The sequence below is a fragment of the Dama dama genome, chromosome 12 (genome assembly GCF_033118175.1).
Source record: "Dama dama isolate Ldn47 chromosome 12, ASM3311817v1, whole genome shotgun sequence".
Taxonomy (NCBI): Eukaryota; Metazoa; Chordata; class Mammalia; order Artiodactyla; family Cervidae; genus Dama; species Dama dama.
The window spans coordinates 1,777,929-1,789,894 of NC_083692.1; the positions used below are offsets into that span (position 1 = coordinate 1,777,929).

Consider the following 11,966-nt stretch of genomic DNA (forward strand, 5'->3'; position numbering starts at 1 on the left):
AATTTTGGCTCTTGCCAGCTGCCGCTGCAGCCTGGCCCACCACAGCTAAGGGACTGCTTGAGAGCAGAGACCAGAGATGATGGCTCCTGGGAGCCCCCTTTCCCCTCCTTGAGCCTGTTCTAGAGAATGTCTCCTGAAGTGCTCTTTCTCTCTGTGCGTCGCAGTGATGGGCTCTGGGTTTCAGGCAGCACTGCATTCAGTCTGGAGGTTACTAGCAGGGAGACAGTGGCAGTGCGGTTATCTTCAACCCCCCTGCTGCTGTTTATTTTTCAGAGTCTTCGTAGAGCGCTCTATGCCCTGGGTCTAGGTTTTATGTTGAGTTCAGTGGGGGAGACCTAGAAATGGAAACCCTAAGGAAGGATTTTAAGCAGGGGAATAACATGGTCTGAGTTGCTTTTTATTTTTTTGTGTTTAAAGTGTATTTTTTAAAAAGTAATATCTTAAATGCAAAAGTATTATATTCTTAATGTAACAAATCACACAATACAGAAATGCATAAAGTAGAAAAGTAAAAGTTACTCACCCGTTCAACAACACCCCCACCAGCTTCCCCAGAATAACGTCTTGCACTTGCCTGGTGTGCGTTGTTTTCTGTCTGTGGGCTTGCACGCGCGCGTGGACGTGTGTGCTGTCAGTACAGAGGGATGAGCCTCGTTCTTCTAGTGGCTGCAGAGTCCTACGTGCATGTATATGATTTTTTTAACAATGATTCACTGATCCACACTTAAAATTTTTCAGTTTTATTTTTGCTATTAGGAACAGTGTCATGTAAATATTCTTCCCTACGTTTTTCCCCTAATAGGAAACCCTTTATCAAATTGAAGTTTTATTGTAGGCTAAGAGCTTTTTTTTTTTTTTTTTTTTTTTAAAAGAGAAACCAGGAATGGCTTTTACTTTTACCATGCCTTTAAGATATCTCTCCAGATGATCCTTGATTTTTGTGATCTGTATTTTATGATGCAAAGGACACCAGGTTTGCGAGGCTGAGCCGGGGGAGCAGGGAAGGGGCAGCAGGAGACAGGAACAGCCTCTTAGATGCAGAGGGTGAAGGCTGGACCTCAGGCGGTGACTACAGAGATGTTCTGAGATACAGTCAGGTGGACCTGTGACTGACTTGATATAAGGGGAAATTGGGAGGGAGTGTGTGCAGGGGAGAGTTTGGCAGGTGTCTTTGATGGTCTCTAGTGTGTTAGGTGGCTTAGAGTCGTTTTCAGCCTATGAGACCTTCAAAGTATCCTGGGCTGGGATTTCCTGGAAGAAGGCAATGACAGAAGTGTAAGTGGGGTGTGAGCCCTGTTAGAAGCAGCCCCAGACCCAGGGCAGTGAAGGAAGCTGTGACCAGAGAGGCAGAGTCACAGGGGCCGAGGAGCGGCCTTGAAGGCCCCCTGCAGACCTGTGTTTGCTTCCAGTGTCCAGTCTGGACGGTCAGTCGTTTGTGATGCCGCCCCTCATGGATGAAGTGGTGACGAACCTGGAAACTCTGGCAAGCAGGTGCCTCCACGGGAAGAACTACTGCCGGCAGGTCCTCTGCCTCTACGAGCTTGCCAAGGTGCACGCCAGCGGGGCCTCCGCGGGGAGCTGCTTTGGGGGGGGCCGGGGCGGGGGGTTGGGACGTTGCCCAGTCAGCCCGTCAGTGATGACCGTTACCTGGGAGGAGAGCTCTTGTCGGTGTGCTGGCCCCTGTAAATCCACCCCCCCAAACCACAGAGGGGAGCTTGCCACGTGGAGCAGAGCCCAAAATTTCAAATTTTAAATTAAACTTGAATGTAAAGACAGGAGCCAAAGCAGCCAGCAATTGTTTTGGCTTTGTGCGGATTGAGGGAGAAAAAGATTTGATTCTAAATGCAGTGGAAGAGTGCGAGAGAAAGCTAGCCGAGCGCTGAAAGCCCTACCTTGGACGAAGCGCAGAGACGTCTTTGGAAATTAAGGGTTTCCTGCTGCCATGGGAACAATAAAGAAGGGCTTTGCCTTTTATTTAGATTTCATGATATTTGAAAAGCTCAGTGTTGGGTAAGTCCCCTGATGATTTCTGAAGACAAACCTTTCTCTTGCTTGGATTCAGCTCATTGGCAAAGTGATAGAAGGGACTCGAAAAATGGGTTTGCTTCTCGTAAGCTTCCTGCTGAGGGTGAGGGAGCTTGAAGCTCAGAAAACGATGGCGTCTGTCCACTTCAGATTTCGGGAAGGGTGGTGTTCTTCTGGCTTTCGCCTGGCTCCTAATGACAGCGTGGATTGGCTCTGCCTTCCTCTCAGGAGTTGGGCTGTTCCTACGCAGACGTCGCTGCCCAGGATGGTGAGGCCCTGCTCCGGGCTGTCTTGGCCTCTCAGCGGCCTGATCGATGCAAGCGAGCTCAAGCCTTCATCAGCACCCAGGGCCTCGGGCCAGACACAGTGGCTGAGCTTGTGGCTGAAGAGGTGACCCGGGAGCTGCTGACGCCGTCGGAGGGAACAGGTGCCCTGCTGTCAGGCCTCCCTGGCCTTTCAGACCACACTCTCCAGCTCCCTGCATTAAGAATTCGATTTATGTTCATGTACATCTTGTATGCTGTCCTTGCAAGGTGCCAGGTTGCACTTGAAAGAGAACACACTGCATTTATTTCTTCTTTTAAAAATATTTATTTACTTGTTTATTTTTGGCCGTGTTGGGGCTTCATTGCTGCGTGCAGGCCTTTTCTAGTTGTGGAGCACGAGGTCTCCGCTCTAGCTGGGGAGCACGGGCTTCTCTTGGTGGTGGCTTTTCTCTTGTTGCGGCGCGCGGGCTTCAGGGCTGCTGCACGTGGGCTCCGCAGGGGGCGCAGGTGGGCTCCCGCTGGGATGCACACGCTGGCTCAGTTGCCCCTGGCGCGCGGGGTCCGCCAGGACCAGGGAGCAGACTGGTGTCCGCTGCTGAGCGGGGTGGCTTCTCAGCACGGGGCGCCAGGGAGGCCCCGCGTTAACCCCCTGCTGTTGCTTTCAGGTTCCTGCTTTGGGCTATTTAGAGGGACAGTGCCTCTCCCTCAGCTGATGGCCCTGGTGTCCTGCGGAGGGCATCTCACCTGCGGCCCTGGAGGACGGCTGCCCGGGAGCTCCCTCGGCGTGGCCTCCTGCCCTGGGGCTCCTGTCCTCCTCTGGTCTCTCTCACGGTAAAACTAGCACCTTTCTCCACATCTTTCTATACAGGACACAAGCAGGTGTTTACCCCAGCAGAAGAAAGCCAGACATTTCTTCAGCTGACCGCTTTGTGTCAAGACCGCACCTTGGTGGGTGTGAAGTTGTTGGAGAAGATTTCCTCTGTTCCCCACGGGGAGCTGTCTTGCAGTAAGTTGTCAACCATCTTCTTAACGTGTTTTGGGCCCGAGCAGGTCACTGAGAAGTCTTCTGTTTGGATCCTGTTCCTCCTCTGGATCCCTCCTCCTCCACGATTGTTTATAAGTTCTTAGTAGAAAGCCATAAGTTCATTGAAGAAAAATTAGAAAATATATATGGAAATGCAGCCCAAAATTTAAAATCACACCAAAAAGTAACCTTTTCTCATTTGGTATATTTAGCTTATTTTATTCTTACATTACCCTGCAAAATGGCTATTATTGTCCCCATTTTAGAAGAAGGAAACTGAAGCTTTAGATAAGTTGATTAATTTATAACTTCTTATGTGACATAGCTGGCATTTGAACACTGTCTGTGTGATCTCAAAGCCTGCTCACTTTCACAGTGGTGTTGTGCTCCTTCAGTAGGGTATGTCCCTCCCATCTGTTTCCGTGCAAGTCCATAGGTTGTCATTTTTTTAAATGGCATTGTACTGTGGATACTACTTATAATTATGAATATGCTGTCATTAATATCTTTCCATGACACTGACTGTTCTACATAATTTTTGACGGTTACACAGTATTTCTCTTACATGTAATTTTAAAAGGTATACCCTATTACAGGACCCGCAGATTGCTTATAGTAGCTTCTGGTACTTTAAACCCTGTGACAGACATGCTCACAGGCAGTCTGTGTGCACATCCATGATTACTTCTATAAGAAAAATTCCTGATTCAGGAGTATGCCCGTTTTTAAAGCTTTCAGTTCAGTCGCTTAGTTGTGTCCGACTCTTTGTGACCCCATGGACTGCAACATGCCAGGCCTCCCTGTCCATCACAAACTCCCGGAGTTTACACAAACTCATGCCCATCGAGTCGGTGATGCCATCCAACCATCTCATCCTCTGTCGTCACCTTCTCCTGTCGCCCTCAATCCCTCCCAGCGTCAGGGTCTTTTCCGATGAGTCGGCTCTTTGCCTGAGGTGGCCAAAGTATTGGAGTTTCAGCTTCAACATCAGTCCTTCCAATGAATGCTCAGGACTGATCTTCTTTAGGATGGATTGGTTGGATCTCCTTGCAGTCCAAGGGACTCTCAAGAGTCTTCTCCAACACCACAGTTCAAAAGCATCTATTCTTCGGCACTCAGCTTTCTTTATAGTCTTAACTCTCAGATCCATACATGACCACTGGAAAAACCATAGCCTTGACTAGACGGACCTTTGTTGGCAAAGTAATGTCTATACACATACATATACATATATATACATATACATATGTAAAATATATATATTGCCAAATTTACTTCAGAAAAGAAAAATGCACTGCTCCCTCATAAGCAGTGTGTGAGGATATCATTTCCTGGGACGCATTGAAATGGAAAGTGGTAGTCACTCAGTCACGTTCGACAGTTGACCACCCCATGGACTGTGGCCCACCAGGCTCCTCTGTCCACAGGGTTCTCCAGGCAAGAACACTGGAGTGGGTTGCCACTCCTTCTCCAGGGGATCTTCCCAATCCGGGAATGGAACCTGTCTCTCCTGTATCTTGGGCAGATTCTTTACGTTTGAGCCACCAGGGAATGTTTATACTCTGCAAATCTGATAGATGCAAAAAAAGGCATCTTAACTGATGTTTAGTGAGCAAGTGAGATTTTAAGAGGTAAAACAGTTTTATTTTTAAAATAACCTTCTGGGAATTCTCTGGCGGACCAGTGAATTTGCTTTCCCTGCTGTAGGCACAGGTTCAGTCAAGGAACGAAGATCCTACAAGCCGTACGGCATAGCCAAAAAACAAGTACAAATTCTGCATCTCCTGTCAGTCCAGTTCAGGAATATCTGCTGAGCACTGACTGTGTGCCAGTTACTCTAAAAACCAGGACTGTGGTGGGCAAGTCAGACAGCAGTCCTGGAGCTCACAGACCAGGGGCATCAAGAAGGGTTTGGAGAGGAAATGCGCACGCCAGGGCCTGGAGGACTGGAGTGAGCAGGTCTGGGGAGGCCCCGGGTACACGGGGCCCGTGCACATTGGCAGCGTGTGCGCCAAGGCTGGGAACCCCTCTTCTGGCTTCCAGCACCACAGACCCTTTTCTCTTTCCCTTTTAATGGTGTTCATAGTGATTGTGTGTAGTAGTTTTAAATTTGTGTCATCAAATTAAAAGTCCCTAGAAGGACCAAGCATCAGATAGCACTTGATTAGGCCCTGATGCTCCACTGAGCTGCAGAGAATGCCCTCAGATCACGTTGGCAGGAACTCCCATCGGTCTCTGTGCAGGAAGTGTCTCCATCTCTGGGAAGCTAGGGTTCTTTGCTCTGTTTTCGCCTTCTAGAAGCACTGTCACTGTATGTGGACTGTCTTTGAGGAGAGTTAACCAGCCCTGTGCTGTCACTGAGAGAAAAACTGACTTGGTCCAGGGCTGTCCCAGAGCTAAACGGGTGCGGCCAGGGGCCTCAGGACGGGGGAGAGCCTTCTCCAGAAGGCCCCATCACCCTCCGGCCAGGCGCGGAGCAAGACACTGGGTAGCCAGAGTGGACAGTCTTGTCTTAACACGTGCCCACCCCACCCAGCCACAGAGCTGCTGATCCTGGCTCATCACTGCTTCACGCTGACATGCCACATGGAGGGCATCATCCGCGTCCTGCAGGCCGCCCGGCTGCTCACCGACAACCACTTGGCCCCCAGTGAGGAGTACGGGCTGGTGGTAAGTCACCCCTGACCCTTGCCCCCATCCTGAGATCACCTTTGACAGGCAGGTGGGCTGGAGGCTGTCTCAGAGCTGATGTCCTTTAGAGGGTCTGCCTGTCTCGATACCGCTGCCTACTTGGTAGCTGGCTGGGCAGCTCAACCCTCTGCTCCAGGTTTTGGTTTCTGTCAGAATCCAAAATAGCACCAAAGGGACAGAAATCAGAGAGGATCCCTGCCATGCTCCAGGCGGTCACACCCATTCACCCCAGGTGGTTAGCTTTTCCAGAGGGCTAAGGCAGCAGTCATTTTCCCTGCAAAACAAGGTTCAGACCCGCCTCTTGTGTGTGAACTGAAAGGAGCTGACCACTCAAGCTTCCCGCACTGCTGCAAATTCTGTAGGCTTGAAACTGACCCACGTGGCTGAGCAAGCCGTTGGGTGCTGTAATCAGCAGTGTGGGGAGGGAAGGGTGCCCGCCCAGGAGGATGGCCTTCAGCACGTGGTAGTCATGTTTAGACAGCAGAGGAGGGGACAGCCAGTGAGAAGCATTTCTGCATTCTCCAGGGAAGGCCCCTGTTGAGTGCATGGGATCAGGAGGGAGGAAGACAGGCAGAGGAGGAAAGGAGCGAAGCATGGCCACCTGGCCATCAACCCTGCTTCCTGCTGGAGCCTGGTATTGGAGTGGGTTGCCACTCCTTCTCTTGAGGAGGTGGTCTGGCGCAGAGAACTCCAAGCAATGCTGATGCAAGCTGCCCTCTCTCTCTGCAGGTGCGTCTCCTCACTGGCATCGGAAGGTACAATGAGATGACGTACATATTTGATTTGCTGCATAAAAAGCACTACTTTGAAGTGCTCATGAGGAAGAAGCTGGACCCTGTAGGTGTACAGTGTTTTTGAGCTGCTGTTCTACTGACACTCGGGAGTCTCAGGTTTTCTCAGGAATAATCCCAATCAGGATATGGAGGGCGGGAAACTAAGGACCTCCCTCAGACATGCACCAAAACCAGGAGCTTAAGGTTCCAGAGCTGCAGCCAGGTCACGGATGTGCTGATAGATGCTGAATAATGAACAACAGGTCTCCTCACTTACTGTCCCAAGGCCTGCTTTGGCAGGGGCAAGACCCTCCCCTCCCTGGATTGACCTGCTTGGGCCCTTAAGAGTGGAGAGTTTTCACGGGACCATGAAGAAGTGTTACTAACCTGTTCAAATGTGGGTGCCAAGCTCTGGGCCTAGAAAGCTGTGGAGCTGCTCACGATGACCGGGAAGGAGGCTGGGGAGCAAAGCCCTGACTCGCCAGCCTTTGGCCTCTGGGTTCCTGTCTGTCCTTAGACAAGCTGTGTGTCTGAGGCGTGTGTGTGACACCAGGCATGCACGCTGAGAGCCTGTTTCCAAGTCTTTCATTGGCTGATTCACTGTTTCTACCCATTTCGCCTCCCTGTGGGACCTCGCTGATGGTGCAGTGGTTCAGGACGCCGCTCCCAATACAGGGGCACGGGTTTGATCCCTGATTAGGGAACTAAGATCCCGCATGCTTTGTTGCAGGGCCAAATACATTAATTAAAACTAATTAAAACCTAGGTGCACTTTCGTTATCTGAGAACTCGGGCTAGCCGAGCAGGATTAAGAGACATATTTTTCTATATGTTGTGCAGGTAGGAAGTACCCTGCTTTTCTCAGTTAACAAGAAGCATTAAGAGAAGCAGAAAAACTCTCCTCAGTGTTGGGCCGGTTTCAGGACAAACCAGTCCAGTTATTAAGGAAAGGAGCAAGGGATACCTTCAGGACTTTTAAAATTGTTTTTGAGGCATTTTTGTTTCTGCATTGAAGCATTCTTTTAATAACTTTGTTCCCAATTACGAAAGTAATACATATTTAAGACATTTGCTTACTTCAGCACATATACTAAAAACTAGAATGGTACAGAGATTAACATGGCCCCTGCAGAAGGATGACACAGAAATTTGTGAAGTATTCCACATTAAAAACAAAAACAACACTTGGGAAACAGAACGTGGAAAAAGCCTTGTGTGTCTAGCTACTGTAGAGAGCTGCTAACAGTTTGGTACAGGCCCTTTCTTTGCACATGTACCCACAAGCACGTAAACATGTATGTTTACATACATGTATACATGTTTACATTTCTTACTAAACTTGTGTCATGCTGTGCAAATAGGAAATAGCCTGCATTTCTCAGTTTTCAAGTCAACATGGGTTTTGATGGCTACATTAGCCTTTTTTCTGGCCATCTGGATTGTTTCTAATTGTTTGCTATCAGATAGCCTTGTTATATCCATCTTAGCACTTTCCTCTGCTTACTTCTTGAGGGACAGAATTTAGAGTGGAATTGTGAAGACTCATGCCTTTATGCACATTGTTAAGGCTTTTCCTCTGACAGGTCTTAACCATTCACACTCCCAGCCAGCGGAGAGCATGTGCCTGTGTAGCATAAACATCTGTTTTCATTTGTGCCTCTCTTTTCCTTTCCCGTGGGAGTTTTTGAGGAACTTTCAGAATCAAAGGACTAGGTCAGTCCTGCCTGCTCTTTAGTGCCTGGTTGAGACCTTGGTATCCCTTTTTTTCTGGGCAGAGTGGCACCCTGAAGACAGCCCTGCTGGACTACATCAAGCGCTGCCGCCCTGGGGACAGCGAGAAGCACAACATGATCGCGCTGTGTTTCAGCATGTGCCGGGAGATCGGCGAAAACCACGAGGCAGCTGCCTGCATCCAACTGAAACTGATCGAGTCTCAGCCCTGGGGTATGCAGAGGTCACGGCAGCACCGCCGGGGTAGTGCTGCTGGCCAGGGAAGGGTCTCAGGGCTAAGAACGGCAAGAAGCCAGGAGACTAACACCCACCTCAGCTTCTTGACATTCATCCAGTGGGTCCCAGAAGGGCGGAAACGGGGTTGGAACCCTTTACCCCTCTTGTAGCCTGTGCGTCCAGAGGTGTCATCTGTCAGGAACCAGTGTATGCTGAGGCTGTGGATGCCTGCCAGGACATCTCAGAGGAGTGAACTAGATGGGGCAGTGAATCCCACTCTGGTGTGGAGAGGGAGTGAGCGAGCATATCTCACTTCACCCGAGTGAGACACGCCTGCCTCCCTGTGGACGTGAGCTGGGCTGTGTCTCTAGCCCACCCTGCTGCTGAGTGGGGAGAGAGTAGCCCCCTCTGGGAGCCAGACACACCCACATTTGCTCTATTCCCCTACAGAGGACAGCCTCAAGGACGGGCAGCAGCTGAAGCAGCTGCTGCTGAAGGCCCTGACTCTGATGCTGGACGCAGCAGAGAGTTACGCCAAGGTAACCGTGAGTCTTACTCCAGACTGGCCTTGCGGCTTGGTGTTGCAGGAGGAATAATTTTGTTCCGTTGCTGGAGGGGTCGTAGGGGAGATGTCCCAAGTCTTCATCGGTGCCTGCCTCCACCCTCACCCCTCAGGACTCCTGCGTGCGCCAGGCCCTGCACTGCCACCGGCTCACCAAGCTGATAACGCTGCAGATTCACTTTCTGAACACTGGCCGGAACACGATGCTCATCAACCTGAGCCGCCACAGGCTGCCGGACTGTATCGCGGCCCTGCCTCGGTTCTACCAGGTGAGCGTCAAGGCCCACCGGCACCGCCGGCCTCGTCTCTCCTGGTGTCCCTGTCGTAGAGCCCAGAGGCTGAGCGGCTTCCCGAAAGGTCTCAGCTCAGCCGGCTCCCCCTGACTCCGCTGTCTGATCCATCCAGCTGCCTTTTCCACAGTGGTACTTCTCACCAGCATGTTGTCTGGGCAGAGGCTGGAGACCAGGGAGACAACACACTCTCCCCTTCTCCATGCTGTTAAGCCTTTGCACTTCAGCAGTTGAGGTTCAGGGTAACATCCCTGCTCGTGGTCCCGTGAGCACCTCTGAGCCCAGCGTTTTCAGAATGTGTGCACTTCTGGGTATGCATAAAAAGCCAGGGCTTCGGGGAGGTCGGTTCCAGTCCTTTAACATGGAGGGATAGTTATCAGGGATTCAGCCCTTTTCACTGAACAGAGCTGAGTGAGAGAGAAAAATCTTCAGCAGTTCTTTTAATCCAGTGTTAAGATTAGAAACACTGAAGGGGAAGGTATTTGGGGTATCAGGGGAAGGGTAATATCAAACTTTTCACCAACCCTGATAGACCGCCTTTAACATCATCGGGGACGGTCACACTCGGTGAGCGTGCACAGCGTTGAGCTGTTTTCTAGACTCCTTGCCTCTAATGGTGTCCTTCTTCCCTCCATCCTTTTAAGGCTTCTATTGTGGCAGAGGCCTATGACTTTGTTCCTGATTGGGCTGAAATTCTGTATCAACAAGTGATTCTTAAAGGAGACTTTAATTACTTGGAAGAATTTAAGCAGCAAAGGTTATTAAGACCCAGTATATTTGAAGAGATTTCAATAAAGTAAGTATTAAAATGCCTCTGCTTTGGTATCAGGCATGAGTAAGAATTTTATAGCTAAGTATAGGTATAACATGTCTAACCCCTTGGCTTGAGATGGCAAAGAGATGTCAAGAATATCCATAAGGATAAGATCTTTTAACAGATTTATGCAGAGGAATGAGAACAGTTTGCTTACGATGCTCTGTACCTAAAATGGGAGGAGAGCTACTCAGCTGGCCTGAGGTGGCGAACACACTAAACATCAGAATGTCCCTTTGGGGCAGGAAGTTAAGGCCAGCATTAAGACACTCATTTCTAATGAAACTTCATTGTTACCAAGCACTGATAGTGAGGGCTATACTCGTACCCTAATACTAGTCTGATTTCCTAGACTCAAGCACCTTCTTCTCTTACAGACAGTAGTAAGTATCAGAGCTGACAGCCCTTGCCCAAGATACAGTATCTTAACCTGTACATTCTTGCTTCTCTGTTTAGATGTAAACATCATCAGCCTACAGACTTTGTTCTGAAAAACCTCAAGAAGTTACTCACTTATTGTGAAGACATCTACTTGTATTACAAGCTGGCATACGAACACAAACTTGATGTTGTCAATGTGCTTCTGAAGGACCCTCAGACAGGTTGCTGTCTAAAGGACATGCTAGCAGGTTAGGATGGATTCAGATGACACCTGAGGATGGTTACTGCCAAGAATTCTTTAAGTGCCTGTTTTCTTGTACTGAAATGAGGTACTTACAGATGTTTGTGGTCAGCCTAGAGAGAAATGCAGTGGGGAACTTTGATGTCTGATTGTAAAACACCAGGACTGACCATACCAGTCCTTTGTGAATAGTGGGTAAAAGGATGAGAAATTTTCACAAGGAAATTCCTTTTCGAAAATGATTATATGCATCTATATGATTTTTTTCTATATACCAATATCTATATATCGGTATTAAGATCAAAAGTTCCATCTTCCTCAGGATAGTTTTACTTTAGGAGATGATACAATATTTAGTAAAGAATAGCTGTGCCTGCAGATTCCAGTTTCAAAGGAATTTAATATTATTTACACAGTTGAGGAACAGATGATACATTTCCATTTGTTAGAAACTGATCTGTATAATAAAATAGATTTTAAATTCAGTGTATGTCATTATTACTGCTAAGGAAACCTTAGCCCTTGGCTGCCTTAAAGGAAGTGTCTTTATTGGCTGTATTATTGCTGTAGCGTCACTGCATTCTGTAAATGCCTCAAATCATTTGGTGGTCCTGTCTCCACTAGGTGGTTACAGAGCTCTGATTGAGGCTCCTACTCCTGTGTAAGAGAAATTTAAAATACTTCTCTGTCCCTGTTTTTGATTCCGTGGCAGTTTCCAACAAAGACTCTAACCACAGATTTGGTTAAATTCATTACTATAATATATGTAATAGAGAAGATCACCCACTCTCTGCATACAGCCATCACCTGAGTTATATAAGCTCAGTTACTCCAAATAAATACTTCTAGGTATTTAATTAGGCCTTAGTATCTAAGCAACCAAATAATTTCTCCAAATAAATAAAGAGGAATGCAGCTCTATACCTTTGTTGCTCTAGAGAGACACTATTAA

At 48.6% G+C, this 11,966-nt stretch overlaps 1 protein-coding gene and 1 non-coding gene across 5 annotated transcripts in view; both read left to right on the top strand.

The window, feature by feature from the left end:
- SPG11 (SPG11 vesicle trafficking associated, spatacsin) overlaps nucleotides 1-11,499 on the top strand; it is a 73,332-nt gene extending 61,833 nt beyond the window's left edge. For all 4 annotated transcript variants that reach the window (XM_061156407.1, XM_061156408.1, XM_061156409.1 and 1 more), the window contains exons 31-40: nucleotides 1,410-1,549; nucleotides 2,254-2,452; nucleotides 3,160-3,297; nucleotides 5,852-5,985; nucleotides 6,736-6,843; nucleotides 8,555-8,723; nucleotides 9,177-9,265; nucleotides 9,402-9,557; nucleotides 10,223-10,374; nucleotides 10,849-11,499. In XM_061156407.1, the coding sequence (XP_061012390.1) occupies nucleotides 1,410-1,549; nucleotides 2,254-2,452; nucleotides 3,160-3,297; nucleotides 5,852-5,985; nucleotides 6,736-6,843; nucleotides 8,555-8,723; nucleotides 9,177-9,265; nucleotides 9,402-9,557; nucleotides 10,223-10,374; nucleotides 10,849-11,026 (1,463 nt within the window). In that variant the 3' untranslated portion in view covers nucleotides 11,027-11,499. The remainder of the gene's footprint in view (nucleotides 1-1,409; nucleotides 1,550-2,253; nucleotides 2,453-3,159; nucleotides 3,298-5,851; nucleotides 5,986-6,735; nucleotides 6,844-8,554; nucleotides 8,724-9,176; nucleotides 9,266-9,401; nucleotides 9,558-10,222; nucleotides 10,375-10,848) is intronic.
- On the top strand, nucleotides 7,849-7,950 carry LOC133067525 (U6 spliceosomal RNA). The gene has a single exon (XR_009695313.1). It is a non-coding gene; the product is annotated as a U6 spliceosomal RNA (small nuclear RNA).
- Nucleotides 11,500-11,966: the final 467 nt, after the last annotated feature.